The 22521-nt window shown below is 52.6% G+C and overlaps 1 protein-coding gene and 1 non-coding gene across 13 annotated transcripts; both read right to left on the bottom strand.

Annotated features, from left to right (window-relative positions):
* Positions 1-435: 435 nt before the first annotated feature.
* Positions 436-21416, bottom strand: EIF4G1 (eukaryotic translation initiation factor 4 gamma 1). 12 transcript variants are annotated; one of them, XM_032171766.2, is made up of 34 exons: positions 21296-21416; positions 20418-20474; positions 20107-20200; positions 19731-19817; positions 19216-19236; positions 18460-18636; positions 18147-18246; positions 16332-16444; positions 15411-15503; positions 15140-15206; positions 14042-14851; positions 13695-13783; positions 13415-13601; positions 13190-13323; positions 12903-13061; positions 12548-12736; positions 12164-12361; positions 11795-11941; positions 11031-11267; positions 10776-10880; positions 10510-10669; positions 10198-10298; positions 9534-9636; positions 9181-9283; positions 8717-8949; positions 8462-8580; positions 8164-8336; positions 7377-7502; positions 7143-7224; positions 4738-4836; positions 4496-4630; positions 4293-4374; positions 4016-4156; positions 436-1068 (listed from the first exon to the last, which is right to left on the bottom strand). In XM_032171766.2, the coding sequence occupies exons 3-34, from the start codon at positions 20164-20166 to the stop codon at positions 887-889; spliced, it is 4812 nt and encodes a 1603-aa protein (XP_032027657.1). In that variant the 5' UTR covers positions 20167-20200; positions 20418-20474; positions 21296-21416; the 3' UTR covers positions 436-886. The 12 variants fall into 12 exon arrangements, with proteins under 12 accessions (XP_032027657.1, XP_032027660.1, XP_032027665.1 ...); XM_032171769.2 differs by having other exon boundaries at positions 12548-12733; XM_032171774.2 differs by lacking the exon at positions 19216-19236 and having other exon boundaries at positions 12548-12733.
* On the bottom strand, positions 10378-10453 carry LOC116481349 (small nucleolar RNA SNORD66). Its single transcript, XR_004251515.1, has one exon. It is a non-coding gene; the product is annotated as a small nucleolar RNA SNORD66 (small nucleolar RNA).
* Positions 21417-22521: the final 1105 nt, after the last annotated feature.

Raw genomic sequence — 22521 nt, 5'->3', positions numbered from 1 at the left:
CAGGGGCGGCGAACACTCACTAAGCCAGCCCAGTCACACTACACGGGGCCGCAAAACGTCCCTTCATGCATCCAGCCCCTTCATTTTACAGATCACACCTTGAAGCCATAAAGGGATTCTCCAGCTATAAACAACCCGAAACATAAGAGCCTTCTCCACACAGGGGCTTGAATCATTCTGGTAGGAGAGCAGAGTCTAGCAAGAATGTCCTATCAGTAATCTCCCTTTTCTCCGGACCAGGAGGGCGCACCCACCAAGCCCATCTGAGGGCCCAACCTTCCAGGAAACCTCCTCAGATCCCTGCAATCATGGACAGGGAAAGAGGCAGGAGTGGTGCCAGGTTACAGAGAACAGCGCCAGAGTACCAGCTCTGGGAAGGATCCCCACCTATAAACACCTTCTCTAGAGGGAGCAGGCCATAAAGCAGAAAGGCAGTGAGCTTAATTGAATTCATGTTTAATAATTACAGGCACCGTGCCCCCCCTTCCCCCTGCCCAGGCAGCAGCAGGGGTGGTACAGGGGCTGGGGCATATGCCCCCAGCAGCGAGGACGGCAGTCCCGAGAGTGATTTTCAGAAAATAAAAAAAAGGACCCCAGGGGCAGGCGTTGGTGCCCCTCCCCACCCCAAGACACACCAAATTTCAAGACTTTATATATAATATATCTCTGTGCCCCAGGGGGAGGAGAGGGACACCTGGCGGCATCCTGGAGGGGGGCCCCAGGCAGCCCCAAGCCATCCTGCCTCTTCAGCCACTTTATTAGTTCAGACACATCACACTACAGGCACCCACTGCCACCGCCGCTGCTGCCGCCCCCCTGCAGTCCAGGCGGCTAGCCGGGCCATCTGTGTGTCCATGGGGCTCCAGGTCCCCGGCCCCACCAGCCCTCAGTTGTGGTCAGACTCCTCCTCTGCCTCACGGAGCCACTTGAAGAAGGCTGTGACAGATTTAAGGGCCACACCCTTGCCCTGCTGCTCAGCGGGGTCCTTGCTACTCTCCCAACTGTAGAAGGCATCCTCCTTCACCACGTCCTCGTCATATAGCGCATCAAAGAACATCCGCAGCAGGTCTGCAAGCAGGCAGGACAGCAGTTAGAGGTGATTGGCCACCGCCACCCCAGCCCACCCCCAGGGAACCCTCCCAAGCTCCACTGTTCAAACAAGGCCCTGACGCACCAACCTGACATTTGTGGCCATTCCAGAGTGCCTGGGCCTCTGACAGGATGCTAATCTCATGATCTGAGACTGCTGCACAGCAATGAGTCACTTGGCCATCGGAAAAACCTTACAAACTTGCTTGGTCTCACCTTGGCAGCCTGAAACCTCTCTGCCCATGATGTATTTAATGGAGAAAACTATATTCAGAATTGGTACTCCTGAATTCAGGAAATCGCTAAAAGTCCTATATATATCATACATAAAGTCCTATATATATCCTACATGTAACCTGAACATTCACTGCCCCCCAAACAGATCCTGACAACTCTTGATCTCAATTTCCCTTCCTTCCCCACACATTTCCTGTACATACACACCTTCTCTGGCCTTGACACTTTTGTGGATGCTATATCCTTTGCCGGAAACTTCCTTGTGTCTTGTTCCTTCAGGACTCAACTCAAGCATCACCTGTTCGGACCCTCTTTCTCCTCAACCCCTAGCTGCTGGGTGGCCTTCCCAAACACATGTCCTATAACCCCTGAAACACAACCCACCCCAGTGCCCACAAAGCACTACCAGTCTTTCCAAACCAAACCTTACACTTCTAAGCCATCTATGAGATGCTGCCAGCCAGGATGTTCTGCAGGGCATGCCCAGCCTCAAAGTCACAAACTGCCTAGGGGCACAGTCACCTGCTACCCCCACCCCACAGCAATGGGCCACAGCAGGGCAGAACCTTCACTTACCCGTACTTACACTCCAAATCCCACGCATACCCACCCAGGGACCCCATCCAATCAATTATGCACTCTGCCCTGTATTTTCAAGCCCAAGTTTCTCCCACCTAAAAACAAAAAGCCCTGTTTGCAACCACTATCTTACAGCTAATAAAATATTTTGTCTACACTTGATGTTTTCCCTTCTTTCTGTTTCGCTTAAGTATTTTTTTTTTTTTTTTTTGAGACGGAGTCTCGCTCTGTCACCCAGGCTGGAGTGCAGTGGCGCAATCTCGGCTCACTGCAAGCTCCGCCTCCCGGGTTCACGCCATTCTCCTGCCTCAGCCTCTCCGAGTAGCTGGGACTACAGGCGCCCGCCACCACGCCCGGCTAATTTTTTGTATTTTTAGTAGAGACGGGGTTTCACCGTGGTCTCGATCTCCTGACCTCGTGATCCGCCTGCCTCGGCCTCCCAAAGTGCTGGGATTACAAGCGTGAGCCACCGCGCCCGGCCTTCGCTTAAGTATTTCTCAGTCCTTTCTGATCCAGAATCTGTCCCCTACCCCACCTAAATACTGTTTTAGCCAGGGTGGCCTCTATGTTTTTATATTCCAGACATCCTGCATTTTCAGGCCTGCTCCTACAAACGCTCACAGCAGCATCTAGCATTATCAACCACGTCCCTCTCCTCAAATTTCTTTGCCCTTGGTTCAGAGGGGCCTGTCCTCCTTTGGTCCCTACCAATATGTCCGCTCCACGTCCTTGGGGCTGTATCTCAGGCCCTTATCACTCTCCCTCAGGCAAGCCCGTATCCTCTTATGACTTGCACATGAGTTACCCTGTGCCGGCATTTCACAAAGCTGCCTCCTGCCCTGACCTCTTCTTTTCCAAAAGGACCCAGATACCCCAGCTATCGATCTGACATCTCTTGATTCCCTTACTCAAGGACCACAACTCAAGTTGATCCACCGTTGCCTACCCCAGCAAATGACATCACACTATGGCCTCTAAACCCACTGTGATTTAAAAACCATCCTGGGAGTCATCCATGACTTCTAATCTCTCATGGCCCCTCCCCAGACCAGTGTAACCAAAAGCTGCCAACTCCATTTCCTAAGTATCTCCGGATCTGCCTCCTCCTCTCCACCATCACCAGCAAGGCTGAGCCACTGGTGCTAACACTGCCACATCCACTCCCACCCCATTCCAAACCACTCTTCCCTCTACTGCCAGGATGATCTAAAAACTAAAATCAAATTCCTTTATTCCTTGCTTAAAATCCCACGAAGGCGTTTTCTTGCGCTCAGGCTAAAGCCCCAGACTCTGGCCATGGCTTACACCCGGCCCTGTGTGGTCAGGCCCATATCCCTCTCTTCAGCCCCATCTTGCCTCACTTAGGACTGGTTGCTGTGCTCTCCCACACTGGCCTTTCTTCAATAGTTCTTCTCCCTGTGTCAAGTTCTTCCTACCATAGGTAGAAAGAACACACATAGTGCCTTCATTTCAAGCATTCTCCCCCCACCCCTTCCCAGCTTGTCGTGGAGCGAGTTACCACTCATTACCCCTCAGACCAGGTGTCCTCCCTCCGAGAGCACCCGTCTTCCCAGGCTCATTGCTCACGCCAGTACTAACTCCAGGCCAGCACAGGAAATTGCTTGGCTTCCTCTCTGTGAGCATGCCAGTGCCCTGACACATACTTATGTTCTGAACGCATAACCTGAGACATGTTCAACGAGACCTCAGTCTCCTCATGTGGAAAATAGGGGTAATGCCATCTACCCTAAACAACATTTGTGAGGACTACATGAGGCAAGGTAAGCAAAGCATTTCAGTCCTGTGCCACGCCGTGGGGGCACACGGTACTGGGAAGATCCTATCATTTATCACCTCTGCACTGTTGGCATCAAACACATGGCTAGGCACAAAACAGGCAGTCAATTACCCTTCAAGGCTGTGTCTAACTCCTTCCACTTGTAGGAACAACACAACACAAACCTAAGAGGAAGGAATGAAACCCGGAGGGCATTTTGCTCTCTAATGACTACCTACCTTTCTTGGATTAAGACCCTTCCATGAAGGGTCTCATGCCCTGCTATCTGGCAGTCCCTCCACCCCACCCCTGTCCCCATGGCCTGGCTCTTACTGGGAGGCTGTTCTAAGGTCACTACAAGGGCCTGGAGGGCGTAGAGCGCCTGTAGCTCCTTCTGCTCGTCACACAGGTATTTCTGCAGCAGCTTCGCTCGCGCTTTCAGCACTGCAACGTCCACTCGGAGGGGAGTCTCAACTACAAGAAGACAGGGATGAGTGGAGCAATATACCCTTACCCCGGTTCAGAACTGGGAGGCCAAGGCTGACACCCACCTCCCTCCACTTGTCTGTCAGGCCCACCCTTGCCCCTCCATCTCCCTGGTTCCTCTTACAAATAATTGCAGAATAGCAGACAGCCGTCATGAGGGCTCGAACTAACGTGTTGGATACTATCTGCTGCTCACTCAGGTTGGCCTGTATGGGAGAAACAAATGATCCCCAGATTCTGAATTGGGCCCTTCAGTCTTCATTCTTGCTGCCCCCACCCCCACCCTAAGAACTACCTTTCCTTTATCGATATCCAGGAGAAACCTACCTCTATCCAGTCGAACACCCGCTGGTTACTGCTGCCCTCCTTCAGCAGCTTCTCCAGCTGCCTATTCAGCTCCTCAGACGGGAGTGCCCTCTGGCCAGGGGCTTCCGACTCCTCTCCCAGGGTATACTCCACCTTCTGCAATGAAAAAGGCCCGCAGTTAAGAGTTAAGGTTGCCAACGTGAGACAAGAAAGAAGACTGGCCAGCCTCAAACGCTAGAATTAACCCAACTCCATCCCCAAACCTGTTCAGCGACGAATGCACCAACGTCCTGGCCTTCAGGTAGAAATTCCTTCCAGCTAAGCCCAGCTTCTCGCCACAGCGTCCCCACCTTTTTAGGACCCTGGAAAACACAAGACCAACCCAACTTACCAAAGCTCTCTCTCTCCAAGGACCCAACAGCTCTACCACATTAATCCAACAAATATTTACTGAAAGCCTACTAGGTACCTGCTAGGCACTAAGGATGCTATAGAAGTACTAATAGGCACAGCCCTTCCATTCCTACAGTCTGGTGCAGGGCACAGATGTCAGTCAAATAACCACCCAAATAAATAAGAACTTGTCCCAGGCGCGGTGGCTCACGCCTGTAATCCTAGCACTCTGAGAGGTCGAGGTGGGCGGATCACCTGAGGTCAGGAGTTGGAGACCAGCCTGACCAACATGGTGAAACCCCGTCTCTACAGAAAATACAAAAATTAGCCAGGCGTGGTGGTGGGTGCCTGTAATCCCAGCTACTCGGGAGGCTGTGACAGGAGAATCACTTGAACCCAAGGCGAGGGTTGCAGTGAGCCAAGATCGTGCCACTGCACTCCAGCCTGGGCGACACAGCGAGACTGTCTCAAAAAAAATAAAATAATAAAATAAAATAAAATAAAATAAAATAAAAGAGAACTTGTCCACCACAGTGCTATGACACTAGGGTAGGAAAAATGATGTAAGGGCCTCTAGGAAGGGACAACTTCTAACAAGTATGCTTGTTTCCTAAACCCAGAAAATCTTAGACACAAATATACCCCATCCCTAACACGAATAAAAAATCCTCATAAAACCAGCAGCCTGAGCACATTTTCTGTAAGAGGCAATAGACTATGAAGACATCACTCTTTTCTTTATAACAGAATAATGGCACTGGCTCTTAGCAAGATTATTGCAGTTCACAGATTTTAAAACATGCCCATTTTTTCACATTTTAACTAAAAGTTGTCTTACAGCCAATATATATCTTTTTTTTATTTTGAGATGGAGTCTTGCTCTGTCGCCCAGGCTGGAGTGCAGTGGCACAATCTTGGCTTACTGCAACCTCTCCCTCCTGGGTTCAGGCAATTCTCCTGCCTCAGCCTCCCGAGTAGCTGGGACTACAGGTGCACACCACCATGTCCAGCTAATTTTTTTGTATTTTTAGTAGATACAGGGTTTCATCATATTGGCCAGGCTGGTTTCCAACTCCTGACCTCACGTGATCCGCCTTGACCTCCCAAAGTGCTGGGATTACCACGCCCGGTCCAGTCTTTTCTTTCTTAACAGCGCATCAAGAATGTCTTATAATCTATGGCACTCATAATCTATGGCACCTTGGAGTGGATAAAATACACAAATAGTTCAATATGCTTATTTGTTGTTAAAAAACAACAACAACTAGTCCCGGTACATGTCTATTTAAAAGAATTAAATGATGTTGACATAACAATTCCTTTAAATCCCAAGTGTGATTCCTCCAGGTTCCAGATGGCTGAACCCTTCAAACTGCACGCACTCACCCCAACTTCTCACCTCCACAAAGTACCACACTCAACTTACCTTTCCCCATCTTTTTGCCTTTATATTCGCTAGTTACCAATTAACTTTCACAAAGCGGCTTCAGCACCCTGAAAGCCTCCTGTCACGAATATTGTCAAATATTCCTTTGCAACCCCACAGTACTTAAGATACTCCACTCTATTTCAACTGTTTATTATGTCATGCTTTACTGTTGTTTTTATCAAGCTGTCATTGCTTTTTTCTTTTTTGGAGACAGAGTCTTGCTCTGTTTCCCAGGCTGGAGTGCAGTGGCACAATCTCGGCTCACTGCTACCTCTGCCTCCCGGGTCAAGTGATTCTCCTGCCTCAGCCTCCTGAGTAGCTGGGATTACAGGCGCCTGCCACCATGCCCAGCTAATTTTTGTGTTTTTAGTAGAGATGGGGTTTCACCATATTGGCCACACTGGTCTTGAACTCCTGACTTCATGATCCACCCACGTCGGCCTCCCAAAGTGCTGGGATTACAGGTGTGAGCCACTGCGCCCGGCCCATTTCTTCTTTTTCCTCTACCAACTTGTTTCTTGTGCTTTATTCATTGCTGTATCCCTAGTGCTTAGTATATGACAAATGATCATCAACAAAACCCTAGTTCAATGAATGAATAAATAAATGCATCAATCACGGGCCTAGGGTCTTAGACTGCCATTCTCCTCCAGTCTTGGCCAGAACTCATGATAGGAACTGGTGTGCGGGAGATGGCCCACCTCAGTATTTCCTCTCCCAAGTACCAACACAATCCTGCCATCACCATCACTCCACTCCACCAATGGACCATGAAGCTTCAGGGCCATAGCAAACAGCCAAAACCACACCATGGGAGGCATCTCTGGACTCCTGGTCCTCACTCACCATGCTTTTGCACAGGAGGCCCAGGATCTCCAGCAACAGGGAAGCAGCTTTGCCCAGCGGTCTCAGAGGCTTTGTAATCTCCCTACAAGAAGAGAAAAACCTAATGCTGACAGCCTCCACAGTTCTCTCGCCACTACTCCATCTCCCTCCAAACCAGGGTATCCAACCCAGCCATTTCCCTACCACCTTTCCACTGGTCTTTACCTCCCCTGAATTCCACCCAGGGGAACTTACCTGAACAGCTCCCCCATGGGCACCCCACCTTCCTGCAGAATGGGTGTTACCAGTTCCGCTAGGTAGAGCCACACGTGGGGGATGTCAATTTCCATGTCCTCAGCCAATTCCAAGATTTCATACAGCCTGCAAAGGGAATTCAAAGACAAGACATTCTAGGCCAGGTCCCCACTCTCCTTCTGTGGCAACATGGCATGGCTAAGGGATCAACTATGGAACCCCCGGGAACATTTTCTAGACATGGGGACAATTATCTCAAGCTAGGCCACCTCTGTGTCCTTAAGATTGTTTTCACCCCCCTTAACCCCCCAAAGTTACGTTGACCAGGATGGTCAAGGAACCTATACTGCTTTTTTTTTTTTGTCTTTTTTTTCGTTCTTTTTTTTTTTTTTTTTTTTGAGACACAGTTTTGCTTTTGTCACCCAGGCTGGAGTGCAATGGCACGATCTCGGCTCACTGCAACCTCCACCTCCCGGGTTCCAGCGATTCTCCTGCCTCAGCCCCCCAAGTACCTGGGATTACTGTGCCATCACACCTGGCTAATTTCTGTATTATTAGTAGACACAGGGTTTCACCATGTTGGCCAGGCTGGTCTAGAACTCCCAACCTCACATGATCTTCTAGGAATCCAACCCATCTTGGCCTCCCAAAGTGCTGGGATTACAGGTGTGAGCCACCGCACCCAGCCAGGGAACCTATACTCTTATGCAAGGTTTCAAGGGTCCCAAAAAGGAGGTAGAAAATTGTGGGTCTGTATAAGTGGGACGCCCAGACAAGCCAGTCATACCCGTGGTAGTACTGAGCAGTAGACAGGTGTCCAGCACAGAGCAGCTGGTGCAACAGCTGCCCCATATGCTCACGAGCAATGGCACTGCGCTCCAGCGTAGACTCGACACCATGCCGTACAAAGATGAAGAGCAAGGAGGGTGAGGCCAGCTCCTGCACACACTGGACTGCCTCCTGAGGGGTGCAGGGCACAGCAGGAAGAGACCAGTCACTGTCTGACACAGACCCCGCACTCCTATGCCTGCCAGCATGATCCCTCCCTGCCCACTCCTCAATCACATGCCGCTCCCACTGCCTACTTTCATGTCATTGAGATGGAGGTATTCCTCAATGATAGCCTTGGATTTCTTCTCTAACTCCTCCTCAGAGAGAGCCTCCTTTGGGGGGCTCACTGGCGGTAGGGCAGCTTCTCGCTTCACTGTGGGAAGAGAACACAGATTTGAGGGACTTTTCAGTCTTCCCAGCAACAAGATTCGGAGCTTTCAAAAAGCTGGGGACCAGCTAGTCCCAAGGCAGCCAACGCCTTTCCCTCCATTCCTCTCCCAGACTCTCACCGGCATCCCGCCCACGGTCCCGATCCTCCGTGAGGCTAGCTGCCTTGCGCAGCCCCTCGGGCTGGGAGGGCCGTTCTCTACTCCGCTCCTCCACTTCCTTGCTGAAGCTCCGCTTGGTAGCAGGTGTCCGCGCACGATCAAGCCGGTCCCCACGGTCCCCTCCTCGTTCACTCCGCTCTAGGCGGTCTCCTCGGTCTCCAGCTTTCTCGCCTCGTTCTCGGCTCAAGCTACTCCTGAAAGACAGACAGACACATTTTCACTCACTTGCACTGCCCAGGCACTCATGTAATTACACAACATGCTGAGCAACTGTTGGGCCTTGTTCTTGGCATAACGAATATGCCCCAATCTAACCCAAGGGCTCCAACCAGGACAGGTATGAAGAATTTCCATCCTATGGCAACAACCAGAACCCAATCATGGTACCCCCAGTGTGAATAACAAAGATGTCCAGGAAACCTCACCTCTGCACCACACGTCTATTATCTGTGCTTTCTGTGGGTACCGCTTGTTGAAGGGCTGAGAAGCGATTCAAAGTACTAGTAGCTGGGCGAGCAGCTTCTGATGCTAGGGATGCAGAAAATCCGTATTAAAATATTTTTCTCCTTTCCTGCATTTTATCCCTACTTGCCACTTTAGGACACTTGGTCCCAGTCCCAAAAGTAAAGCAGTTCAATCCCTGGAACCACAACACAAACCTCCTCTATTGCCTGCATTGCCTAACCACCTTGTACTGAGGGCCTCCCTAACAGAAAAGGCTCTGTCCTCAAGGGAGCTCTGACGGATAACCACCCAGCTCCTGACACTGCCTCCATACCTGCGTCTGAGGGCTTGGCTCCTGAGCCTCCGCTGCTGCCCTTGCCCCAGCTCAGTCGCCCTCCAGGTGCAAAGAGCTGGTTGTTAGAATCGATGGAGCCAGGCTGAAGAAGAAAAGGGGAGTAGAATCATAAGTCTAACTCGGCTGAGTCCCTTGGCCAGCACCACCATATGCAGCCAAACAGGTAGTGAATGGCCTAGTCCAGGGGCCAGAAAATCTTTTTTAATAAAGGGCCAGTCTCTATTGCAACTACTCAATTCTGCCACAGTAGCATGAAACCAGCTGTGGATGATAAAGGCATGGCTGTGACTATGTTCCAATAAAACTTCATGGACACTGACATTTACATTTAATTTCCACAGCATAAATTACCGTTCACTTTTTGATTTTTCACAACTTTAAAATGTAAAAACCACTACTGGGTCCTGGGATGTATGAATGGGCTGGATCTGGCACATGTGTGTGTGTGTGTGTGTGTTTGCCAAACACTGGTCCAGACTAATGGAAGTACCACCCTCCCTCTACAGCTGGCAGGCCTGTCTCTAGCAATCCAACCAGTTAGTCTAAGAGGAAACATTCGGCTGTCACCTTCTCAACCTTAGAAAAGTGAGGGGACTAAGATCTAAACCTGAGCTGAATCACCCACCCCCACACACACCCCTACCTTGGTGATCTTGGTGAGTCGTGAGGTGTCAATGGGGCGGCTACCTTTGCTGATGGGAACTGTGTTCCAGCCACCATCATCCACAAGTGGAAGTCCACGGCCTGACACAAAAAGAGGGGCATACTGGAATAATGAATAAATCCTAGCAGCCCCTTCCCCCTGGGCCACCCCCAGCCTCCCTTCCTCAGATCCTCAGTTCCATCATGGGGTCTCAGTGGCCCAGACACGTGGCACTAACAGGAAGTCATCAGAGGAAAGTATAACCTCCCAGTCCCTTCACTGCTCCCTTCTCAATCCCAGCCTGGAACTCACTGATGGGCGGGCCTGGAGGACCACCGCGACGCTTGTCACTGCCCTTGGCCATGAGCTGCTGCACTTTGATGTGCTCTCGATGTTCTTCCATCTCAGCCTCCTTATGGATCTGGTCAATGGTCTTGGGACCCTGATCCCCTCGGCGTGGCACCCAATTGCTCTGTGGAGACAGAGGGCCAGTCACGATGATGTCAGGCAAGGCTAGACAAGGCAGTGTCAGAAACTGGAGGCAGCAGGCTGGCAGTGGGGAGGAGGGGGACACACACCCCTCGCAGATCCAGCACGTCCTGCAGCATAAAGCGGATGCGGGATGACGTCTTCTTTTCTTTAATGATTTTTTCCATCTGGTTGAAATACTGATCCATTCGGGGCTAGGGAGGAGAAAGGCATCAGACCAGGAACTTCTCATGTCTCACCTGTAACTGCAGGCCCCACCCCTCCTCAGGCCTTCCGCCCCATCACCGTGGGCTCAGAGAGCCCCACGTTTCAGCCCATCCCCCTCCAGATGCAAGGACCTCTACCTTGGCTTTTTCAAAGTCCAGGTCTTTGCCAATGGTGGTGAGCAGACGACAAAGGCACTCAAGGGACTCTTCATCATGGTTCTTAAGCAGTTTGACCACACAGTCATGCATTATTGCCTCTGTTAACATCTTCAGCTTGAACAACTCTCCAATAAACTTGATATTCCCTAAAGAGCGCCGCCGGGCTATGTCCCGAGCCTCTTCCAGCTCTTCCTTTAGGCGTCCTCGTTCCTCTGCCTGCCATTCACGGGATAGGGATTGTGTCAAAAAGATAACCAGCCACTCGGCTAAAACCCTTTTCTACCTGGATATCCAAACCTAGCAATAAGCACTCAGTCCTGAGGCAGGCTGGCTGGGCGTAGTGGCTCACGCCTGTAATCCCATCAATTTGGGAGGCTGAGGCAGGCAGATCACTTGAGGTCAGGAGTTTGAGACCAGCTTGGCCAACACGGTAAAACCCCGTCTCTACTAAAAATACAAAAAAATTAGCCAGGTATGGTGGCACATGCCTGTAATCCCAGCTACTTGGGAGGCTGAGGCAGGAGAATCGCTTGAACTCGGGAGGTGGAGGCTAGCCAAGATCACACCACGGCACTCCAGCCTGGGTGACAGAGCAAGACTGTCTCAAAAAGGAAAAAAAAAGTCCTGAGCCAGAGAAATCCCCAAGACACCACTATCTCCATTCCAAATTCTACAGCTGAGTAGCATCTGGGTAAGGGAAGGAGGTAATTGGGGTGTGGAATCGATAGTGGGTGTTCGCTCACCGTAGCAGCTTCATCCATCTCTTTTTGCTTCTTCTCAAAAACCTCATCATCATCTTTGTCTTTCTCAAACTCCTTCTGACATCGATTCAACAACAGCTTTCGGAAGTTCACAGTCACTGTTGGCTTTTCCGTAGTGGGCACTTTCAGCTGTAGGGCAGAGTGAATGTCACACTCAGACTAGTCCTGGGCAGGGAAGGCCCTCCAAGAGCCTTTAACTACCTGACCCAGGAAGATCTCTGGCCCCAGCTCTGCCTCCTTCCAGCTGGAAGAGGCACAAGTTGGAGGGGAACCAAGAAGCTGGGCTCAAGGAGTCTTGGGAATAGAAATGGGCAACTAGTCCATAAGATTTAGAACCCAGTGGAAACTAACCGCCATGAGGCAGCGGCACATGTTGGCATAGGCCACAGAGAAGTTGGGCTCTGAAATGGCCTTCTCAAAAATGAGGTCAATGACCCCTTTGAGGCGTTCCTCGGTGTCGATGGCCAGCTGCGTCACTTGCTTCATCAGCTGCTGGAACATCTGGGGTGTCAGTTTATTCAGGATGGAGCGCACCCTGCGGAACAGGTCCTGGAGGGAGAAGAGACAAGAGTTCCAGTGAGGGTCTCAGAACAGGCTGTTGGGAGGGACAGGAGGGGGTGGTGGGGACTTATGCATGACAGATGCTAGTGATAAGGACAAAAAGAAGCAAAGAGGGCACAGATGGCAGACCTGGAGAAGAAATGGAGAGAGACCAAAAGCAGGACTTGTCAGTACCTGGGTTTTGCTGCCATCAGCATCCTCTTCCCCTCGATCCTTATCAGCCGCCGTCCGCTTGCTGCTGGGTTTCCAGGCTTTCTCTGCTTTGTTCAGTTTTATATCTTCGGTCATTAACACTGTGGCAATGATCTTGCGTGGTTCTTTTCGGGCGCCCTGCTGAGAGCGCCGGGGTCCCAGGCCAGCCTGCTAAGCAAGGGATGAAGACAAGAGGGGACATGAAACTAGTCAGCGCAATATGTGACACCACTACTACACGCCTCCAGGGCAAACCCCTCCCCGCCAGCACTGAGACACAAGGGAATCATCCACTCCCACTCCTTGCCCACCTGCCCCTTTGCCCAGCCCCACTCACCGGCCCTCGGGGCAGCTCCCCACCTGGCCCACCCCTTGGGGGCCCACGGGTGCTAAGGGTTGTCCGGCCAAGGTTGGCAAAGGATGGAGTGAAGTCTGGGCCACAATTTATGCCTTGTAGTCTAGTGGGATCCAGTGGCCGCAGTGGTGTTTTATTGGCCTGCAAAGGGGACAGGAAAAGGTCTCAGAAGCAGGCTAGAGCGGTTGACTACTCTTTCAGGACCTCAGGCTCCTCCCCAATCCGTCCAGCACAAACTTATTGTCCCCTCCCCAACTCAAGCCACTAACCTTGTCCAGCACCACATCACTGATATGGGGCAATCCCTCTGGCTTCTGCATACTGGCAAAGATGAACTGAAAACCAAGCAGGAACTCACGGTCGTAACGTTTTTTCTCCTCTAGGTTTAGAGGCTTCCACTGATCTACAAGGAAAACAGAATGAAGCAATCATACTGCCTCCTCTGGCCCTAATAAGAAAACTCAAGCCATTCTCAACCCCTTTCCTCAGCATACCTGACTTATATTCATACTTCTGTTCCCCGGGCTGGATGTTCTCAGCATTGTGAATTTTGTCTTCCTTGGAGTCCCAGGTCTCATCTGCTTCCTCGGGACGTGGGGGCACACTGCTGCCCTCAGACTCTGGGCCTGGATTGCTGCCTGCAGGAGGCTGATTTTCCACCTCTGGTACTGCTGGGTTCGCCTAGAACAACAGAACATCCAGTTTTGGTTGCAGAATGACCACTGTTCCATACCTCAACTTGGCCCTCTCCCCTCCCGTTTTCTGCTCCCTTACCTCCTTGAAGGCATCCAGAAGGTCTCCAACAGCCTCCTTCTTATTTAGCTCCTTAATTTTCCGTCTCCTCTTTGGCACAGATACTGCCACTAATTAAAAATAAATAAATAAAAGCATGGATCTTTGCCTATAATTTAAGGAGTACCCTTAATCCCTGGGAAATAAAAAGCAGGCAAAGTACAATATTTTCCCTTTGCATCACCCTCTTTAGGCTTAAAAGTCCTTAATCTAGTTCCTAGATTCCATTGCAGGGACCCAGAAACATGGCAAAAATGGGAGGTCATCAAGGAGAGCAAGGAACCATATCCCCTAGCCCGCCCTACCTCTACCGTCCAACCACACCTTACCTTGAGTGGCTGCTGCTGCCTCCAAATTCTGAGACAAGTTGGCTGGAACAGGGGTACTCTCTGGGGGGAGTAGTTCCTCTCCTCCTTTCTCACTCTCAGCTTCTCCTGCTTCTTCTTCCTCTTCTTCTTCTTCTTCCATTTCCTCCTCCTGAGCTGGGGAAGTAGCTGAAGGAGCCATAGCTGGAGTAGCAGAGGGGATGGTGGGGGGCGCCACTGATGCTGGCACCTCCTTGGTCTGCTCCTCTGGCTCACTGACTGGGCTTAAGTCCACAGCTGGTGGCGAGGGGGCTCCATTGAGCAGTTCCTCAGGTTGGGCAGTTGGTGCAATGGGCACAGGGGATTCGGAGGGGCAAGCTGAGGGAGGAGTAAGCTCTGGGCTTGACTCCACCTCTGGTTCCGTATCTTCAGATGGGACCATGCCATTAGGCTCATGAATTTCCACTGTGTGAGATGCCAAAGTGGTGGGAGCCTGGAGAGGACTGGAAGAGAACTCAGATTCTGGAACCGGTTTGCTAAGCGTCACTTCTACTTCCAGTATGGGTTCAGCAAGAGGAGTGGGTTCTGGAGAGAGGCGATATGGCTCCCCAGTTTCACGGGAGATGGGAGTTGATTCTTCTACAGACATTTGTATAGTTGTCATAGTGTCCCCAGGAATAGAGAGGACTGCGAGATTAGGCTCAGACCCCGGTTCCAAGACTGGAGATGGTGATGGGGTCGGAGAAGGTGACGAAGGCTGGGATTCTGAAGGGCTATGCTCTGGGCCAGGCAGCCCTGGCCGGTCCGCAATGATTGCTCCCTGTGACCGGTCATCTGCACCATAGGAAGGAAGAATGGGCGACTAAAGGCAAGTGCTTCACTGCTGTTGTTCCTCCCCATCCTCTAGCCAAGGCATTCCCAACTTAATACCCCCTCATCATCTTCTCCCACCTAAGCTATACTTCCACTTTCATCCAAAACCCAATTCACCCTCAAAATCCCACAACCTGAAATCTAAGTCATCCTTCTCTGGTACCCAGTTCAAGTCACTCCACCACCTCAGCATTTAAACTGTTAACATTCCCTTTCCCCATAAAAGCTCCGTCCCACCCGCTTACTTACCTGGCCGGACAATGACAGCAACCTGGGGCGTCTCCCCATTAGCTTGAGGCTCCAGACCGCCTCCCGTCTGCAGGACACAAAGGGTTACCAAGTTTGCACTGAAGAGTCCCACAACCCTTCTTTACTAGAGCCATTTCTACTTTAGCTCTGCCTAGAAATCCAGGAAAGCAGGGAAATAAATCCCTTAGTTGAAAGAAAAGATCCAGGGACTTGGGAGTCCAGGGCAAAACAGACATCCCAGCCAGGGTGCCACTCGAAAAGCAGACGGTACCTGGGGAGGGGTGGGTGTGGAGGCAGTGCGGGCCCCAGACATGATTTCCTCCGTGATATCCTTTCCGCCTTGGTTTGGATCTCGAATTCGGATCTGGGGAAAGAAAGCCATAGGATGAGTGGGAAGCAGGAAGAGCCCACCTCTCCGCCCTGCCCCAATCTTAAGACTCTGGGCCAACTCCCCACCCCCCACTGGGAAGCAGGTAGGTAAGTGCCAGAAACCCCTTGAGTTCCATTTTCAGCCCATCTGGCTGCTCTCGTCGTCCGTGCCCCAGCTCCCACCCTTAAGAGACCCTTGACCTCACAGAGCAGCCCTGTACATCACAATGCCCCTCCCTCCCTCATCCCTACCCCACCAGCAGTCCCCAAGTCAGTGGCTGCACACCCCGGGGCCCAGGACCCCCATCTAGCACCCAATCGGCTCACTTGTGGCTAGTGTGCCTGATCTCTGGGGGCAGGGCCCAGATCCAGTAGGTGGAGCCAGGGTGACTCAGCGGCTTCCCCAGCTCTGGCACCCTATTCTGGGCACCACGCCCAGGGCTTGAGGACTGAGCAGAGGCGGAGGCCTTGAGAGCTTCCAGGACTGGGGGGGCAGGGGGGAATGGGGGCTGGGGCCACAGAAAACAAACCATTTCCAAGGCAAGCCACCAGAAACTCAAAACCAAGCATAGTTCTTCCGACCCCCCAGCACCCAGGTCTCGCAGGAACTTCCTCGCTAGCCACTTCAGTCTTCCCATGACCTGCTTCTATGCTGAAATCATAGTATCTTACAAAGAACCTGAGCACTCCACAGACCCCATTCTCTGCCCACTCTCAGCTCCTTCCTCCTCAAGTCACTGCTCTTTCCAGCACAATGTCCCGGCAGCACCTGACCTTGATTCTCCCCTTCCCAGATGTCCCGGAGCCCCTCACTGCTACTCACCGTCTTACGCTCCCTCTTGGGAGCAATCTGGGGTGGCTGGTTCATCAAAACTGGGGCGGGGGCCACGCCAGTGGGAAACTGCTGCACCCCTTGGGCTGGATAGTAGGCGCCAGCTTGGGGGAGGGGGGACGGAGAAGAATGGTGGTAGCGTCAGGGCCCAACCATATACTAATGCCTGCCTGACACCTCCCACCCCAAAACCTCTCACCACCCACAGCCGGCCCCTTGCCCTGCCCGGACTTATGTCTGTCCTTCCACCATACAAGTTACTCTCGTGTGTGTACCCCACCTGCTATCAACATGTACACACATACTCTGAACCTGAAACAGAACCAGGTCTTTGGCTGGTAATGAGAGAAAGAGATTTGCTAACCCTGTTCCATTTAACTTGAGTCTAGTTCCTGTCTTCAGCCCTTTACAAAGGGGCAAAGAAACAAAGTAACATTATGACCTAGGCTCAAGATGAAGAAAAATTAATTCCTTAAAGCAAACTATCTCCAAAGTGGGGTGAGTTCTTTTTTTCCCCTTAATTTTTTTTTATTTTTGAGACGGAGTCTCACTCTATTGCCCAGGCTGGAATACAGTGGCACAATCTTGGTTCACTGCAATCTCCACGTCCCGGGTTCAAGCGATCCTCCTGCCTCAGCCTCCCGAATAGCTGGGATGACAAGAGTGCATCACCAAGCCCGACTAATTTCTGTATTTTTAGTTGAGATGGGGCCAGGCATGGTGGCTCATGCCTATAATCTCAGCACTTTGGGAGGCTGAGATAGGTATCACTTGAGGCCAGGAGTTCGAGACCAGCCTGGTCAACATGTTGAAACACCGTCTCTACTAAAAATACAAAAATTAGCTGGGTGTGGTGGCACACGCCTGTAATCCCAGCTACTCGGGAGGCTGAGGCAGGAAAATCACTTGAACATGGGAGGCGGAGGCTGCAGAGAGCCAAGACTATGCCACTACATTCCAGCCTGGGTGACAGAGCGAGACTGTCTCAAAAAGAAAAGTAAAATAATAATAAAATATAGTAGAGACAGAGCTTCACTATGTTGGCCAGGCTGGTCTCGAACTCCTGACCTCAAGTGATCCGCCTGTCTCGGCCTCCCAAAGTGCTGGGACTACAGGCGTGAGCCACTGTGCTCAGCCCCCCTTAAATTTTAAAATAGAGACGGGGTCTCACTATGTTTCCCAGGCTGGTCTCAAACTCCTGGCCTTAAGCAGTCCTCCTGATTCCCAAAGTGCTGGAATTACAAGCAAGATCCCTCGCCCGGCCAGGGCACATTCTTTAATTTCATCCCTAAATTCCACTTGTTTGTTTTTGACAAGCACAAGTGTATTTGTTCAAATTTCGCATACATATAAACAAAAACATACATGTATGAGAGATTCATACTCAAAACTTTTCCTGATAGGTGATCAAAAAACTTGGAAGCCACTGCCATAAAGAACAGACTAATCCTTCCATAGAATATAAATAAAAAATAGCTACAAAAACCTCCCAAATTTGCATTACATGGGCTCCCAACCATGGAAGAAGTGTCACAGGGAAAGCCTACTAATAGGCTCTCAGGCTGGTGCCTGATCCTAACATTCCCTGATGTGGGGAAGACTCTAACTCTCCTGGCAATAAAATCAAATTTTCTCCCCACAATCAACACCAGTTAAATATTAAGCACCAATCCCTACCGCCTATTAACCTTATCATTTTTAGACCAGAAGCCAAGCCTGGGAAGGGTCTTCTGCTTTAGAAATCAGCAGATGAATTTAGACGTTCCCTTTGGCTTGTTCTCACCTCTGACTCCCTCCCCTGCTTACCGTAGGTCCCAAATTCTGTAGGGCTTGCACCTGGATAGAAGCCTGGGGCTCCTGGCTGCACGGGGTACTGCTGTGTCGGGACAACATATGTGGAACGCCCCTGGTGGGGGAGGGGGAGAGAAGGAGTTGAGGGAGCTATGAGTTCCATATCAGACTCCAAAAAGAACGTAGGTCAAGACAAGCCAGGCCAACTCTGGACAATGACCAGAAGGAAGTCCCACCTCTGGAAAAGCAATGGAACTGGAGGGTCAGGGGGAGGGAAGTGAGAGGTATATGGGTCTGTGGCTTCTAGGCTCCAAGCCCCCAGCCTCACCTGTCCAGGGATGTAGTAGGCCCCCTGGGAGGCTGGGTAGGAGATCTGGGAAGGGATCATCATTACTTGGGATCCAGCAGGGTAGACATGGGCAGCTGGGCCAGGGCGGGCAGGGGCTGCACTCTGCACTCGGGAGGCTGCACTGCTCGGGGGCTGGGCCCGGCTAGGGTAGAAGTGCTGTCAGGAGGGAGGAAAGCAGTTGGCATTGTAAAGAGGAGGAAGTGGACAAAAAATAGCCACTCCACAATGTCTCTACAGCCTGGAAAGAAGTACTGTGGGCTTCAGAACACCGAGACCAATCCTTACAAGACCGCTTGACCAAATGGCTAAGCGGCTTCTTGTACACACACACGCCCTCCATATTCAGATGTACACTTTGCATCCTGTAGAGATTTACTCTCTCACTGCCATGCATACGCACGTCACCTCTACCAAATTACCCCTCTGCAGAGGCTTCCTAACACCGAGATGCACCATGCCTAAGTAAGGCCCTTTCAGGCAACATACCCCCAGCATGCACTGCTCCACCAGCATGTAATGAGGAGCTAACCATAACATGCAACAGCATCCCAGTCCCCAGATGCGCGTTCTTCAAGATGTAGCCGCTAACATGCATCACTCGACCTCCAACTGAGAACCTGGACACCAAACAAGTCACCACCCTGAAGATCCCCATTCCCTATGTCTAGCCCCTCACTAGGGCCGAGGGTAAGGATGAGACCAGAAGACTGTCCAGGGTTAGGAAACGGGTATTACCTGCAGAGACCTGAATCCTCCCTGAGAGCACATGGGGACAGGAAAGAAGAGAATTACCCCCAAGGTGATGGCGGGGGGAGGGAATGAAGGCAATAGGACAGGACAAGAATCCTCCCACTTAGTAAGGAAGAAGTTGGGGAACAGAGAAAGGCAAGGACCAGCTGGAGTGTTTACCTCACCACAGTCCAAAGAGAAAGCAGAGAAAGCAATAGAGCAATGGCAGCCTCCGGTAAAAGGAGCAGATAGGAAAGCAAGAGTTGGCAGCAGGGCCCAAAGCACTGCCCCCAATTCTCAGAGGCACTAGGATCCCGGTAATGCCACCCTCATTGACAACATACTATCCATGGGACCAGCCACCGTAAGTAATCAACAGGGCAAGGCGCAGAGCCGAATGAAAGAACACAGAGGATTAAGGCCAGGTACGGGGCCTCCAGTTTCCATCCTAGACCTAAACTGGCCAAAGCTTTCCACTGCTCCCACCCAGGTTCCCTACTCCCCTCCCCACAGCCCCTCACCTGGCGGGGCTGAGAAGGCGTGTTCATTTGTGTCGCTTGTGGCGTACTGAACACCACCGGCGCTGTCTGCCCCGGGGGAAACGCTGGCTGAAGAGGGGAGACCAGAGTTCAGCAAGAGGGGAAGCCCAGGTGGGGCAGAAACCCAAGCTGGTGAAATAAGGGGAGCAGATCTGCGGCAAGAGCCTTAACAATCCACATACCCCCTCCCCGTGACAGCCCCCGGGGACAGCCCAGGGGCCCTGTCTCAATTTGGCAGCAGGCGGCTGCACTTTGCCCTGACACAGATGGGGGTAGGAAAATCCAGAGGCTGGAACCTGTTCCTGCCCGACTGCCTGGTCTCCCCCACCCCCACCCCTGCTAATTCCTCCCTAATTACCTGTGGGAGTCCGGGGGATGGGGCGGGTGGGGGGCCTGTGGACTGTGGAGCTTTGTTCATTTCATTTGGTGCCACATCAGGGTCCCCCCAGCACCTGTTGGGAAAGAGTGGCGCTCAGGAAGAGGAAGGGACCCAAGCTTAAGGCAAATGGGGCGGTGAAAGGGTTGATGCAAGGGCTAGGTCCCATACGGAGTCCCAGAGATGCCAAGAGGGTGAAGCAGAAAAGATACAGCCTGTCCCCACCAACATGCTGTCAAACCCACATCACTTCCAACCAACCCCTGACCTACTGAAACAGTCCCCTCACTCACCCCCTCGATTAAGAATAAGTCCACGGTGCGGCCTACAGGTTCTGGGCATCCGAGGGCCTGGGGTTGGGAGGTGAGGGTATCAACCTGGCTCCGCGGGGCCCAAGACCAACCAGACCGGAAATTCCAGGTCTCGCTGGCACCAGGCTCCCGGATCACGAAAGGAGCTAGCTGCTTCGGCCGTGGTGTCCCCACCCCCCACCCGGGGACACCGGGTTCGGGCCTGGCCCAGGGGCACACAAGGTACGCCTGCCGCCGGGGAACCCGCACTGGGCCAGAAGCTAGGCCTGCCGCCGCCCAGGAGTGTAGGCCAGGAAGGGCAGGAGTCAGGCCCTAAAAGGCCAGGCGGGCGGCGGCCGTCGGCCGTCGAGGAGCCGGTTTCAGGCAAGTGAGGGTCGGCCCGGAGGGCGGGCGGGGCCGGGGGCTCCTCCCTGCCCGCCGCCACCGCCTCCCTCCCCTGCGCCCTCCCTGCGCAGCGCGGGCCAGTGCCAAAGAACAACGTGTCACTTCCCGGCGGCCCGGCCGCGAAGGGGGGAGGGGGCGGCGGGCCGGGAGCCGTGGTGCCTGCGCCCGTAGGCTGCCGGGCCTCCTCGGGTCAGGCCGAGGTGGCATTTCGGAGCGACGAACCCGGCGCCCTACCAGCCCGCGGGGCCCGCATAGTCCGGCCCTGCGCTCCCCACCCCCACCCAGCAGCCAGGCCGGGCCGGGCCAAGCACACGTGGGCCGGGGATCGGGACCCTGGCGGGCCGGGGCCCGCGCTCGGGCCGCGGGGCCAGGGCGCCAGGGCGGCGGCGCAGGGTGGCCGGTCCCGGCCCGGATGGCGGCGGATGCGGGGGGAGGGGGTGGGGGGGCCGGGTCGGGCCCGGACATGGCGGCTTTACCTTCAGTCTCCTTCAGTCCGCGCGGCCGAGCCCCACGCAGCCGCACAGACGTAGTCCACAACCATTTCCGGCTCCCCGCACAGATCCCGCTCGGCGGCCACCGCTTCTCCGCAGGCGCAGCCGGCGCCCCCACGTGACCGGCGCAGGAGGCGGAGCCGCGCCGGGCGATCTGCGCCGCCGAGCACATGGGATTTGCCCCGCCCCGTCACATGACAGCCACAGCCCGCCCCCGTGTCCCCTCCCGAACTTTGAAACTCCCAGACCGATTCCCCTCTGTGTTTCTCTCTGTTCCGCGATTCTTTAGTTCATTCATACTTTAAGCAACCATTTATTGAGTGCATGCTAAGTACAAGGCGAAGTGCTGGTTGGGGCCTGAGAAACTGAAATCAAAGACTCGGCAAAAAAAAAAAAAAAAATCCGGGCGCGGTGGCTCACGCCTTAATCCCAGTACTTTGGGAGGCCGAGGTGGGCGGATCACGAGGTCAAGAGATCGAGACCATCCTGGCCAACATAGTGAAACCCTGTCTTTACTAAAAATACAAAAATTAGCGGGGCGTGGTGGCGCACCTGTAGTCCCAGCTACTTGGGAGGCTGAGGCAGGAGAATTGCTTGAGCCCGGGAGGCAGAAGTTGCAGTGGGCGGAGATTGTGCCACTGCACTCTAGCCTAGCCTGGCGACAGGTTGAGACTCCATCTCAAAAAAAAAAAAGAAAAAAGAAACAAAGAAATTAAAGACTCGGTCCTGCCTAAGTAAATCGTGATACAATACGAATTATGCAAGCTTTGAAAATAATTTAGATTAGGTCATTGAAAGGCCAATAACAAAGGAAATTAAAAAGATAGAAACATTCTAACTAGGCTAGGCAAGTAGTATGAGATTTGTAGTTTAAAAAGATCATGGGCCGGGCGCGGTGGCTCACTCCTGTAATCCCAGCACTTTGGGAGGCCGAGGCGGGCGGATCACGGGGTGAGGAGATCTAGACCATCCTGGCCAACATGGTGAAACCCCCATCTCTACTAAAATACAAAAATTAGCCGGGCCTGGTGGCGCACGCCTGTAGTCCTAGCCACTCGGTAGGCAGAGGCAGAGAATTGCTTGAACCCGGGAGGCGGAGGTTGCAGTGAGCCGAAATTGCGCCACTGCACTCTAGCCTGGCGACAGGGTGACTCCATCTCAAAAAAGAAAAAAGAAAAAAAAGAAAGACTCAGTCCTGCCTAAGTAAATCG

This window comes from Hylobates moloch, unplaced genomic scaffold (genome assembly GCF_009828535.3).
Source record: "Hylobates moloch isolate HMO894 unplaced genomic scaffold, HMol_V3 SCAFFOLD_13, whole genome shotgun sequence".
Classification (NCBI taxonomy): domain Eukaryota; kingdom Metazoa; phylum Chordata; class Mammalia; order Primates; family Hylobatidae; genus Hylobates; species Hylobates moloch.
This window is presented reverse-complemented; position numbering and strand designations above follow the sequence as displayed.

Bases quoted from the DNA above. Each gene is read 5' to 3' on its own strand.
- EIF4G1 (XM_032171766.2), bottom strand. From the start codon at position 20,166: ATGAACAAAGCTCCACAGTCCACAGGCCCCCCACCCGCCCCATCCCCC. The intron at 11,268-11,794 runs GTGAGCGAACAC...CGTGAATGGCAG, and splicing joins AGATGGATGAAGCTGCTACG to GCAGAGGAACGAGGACGCCT. The intron at 4,631-4,737 runs GTTTGGGGATGG...TTTTCATTGCAG, and splicing joins GTGCATTCGTCGCTGAACAG to AAGGTGGAGTATACCCTGGG.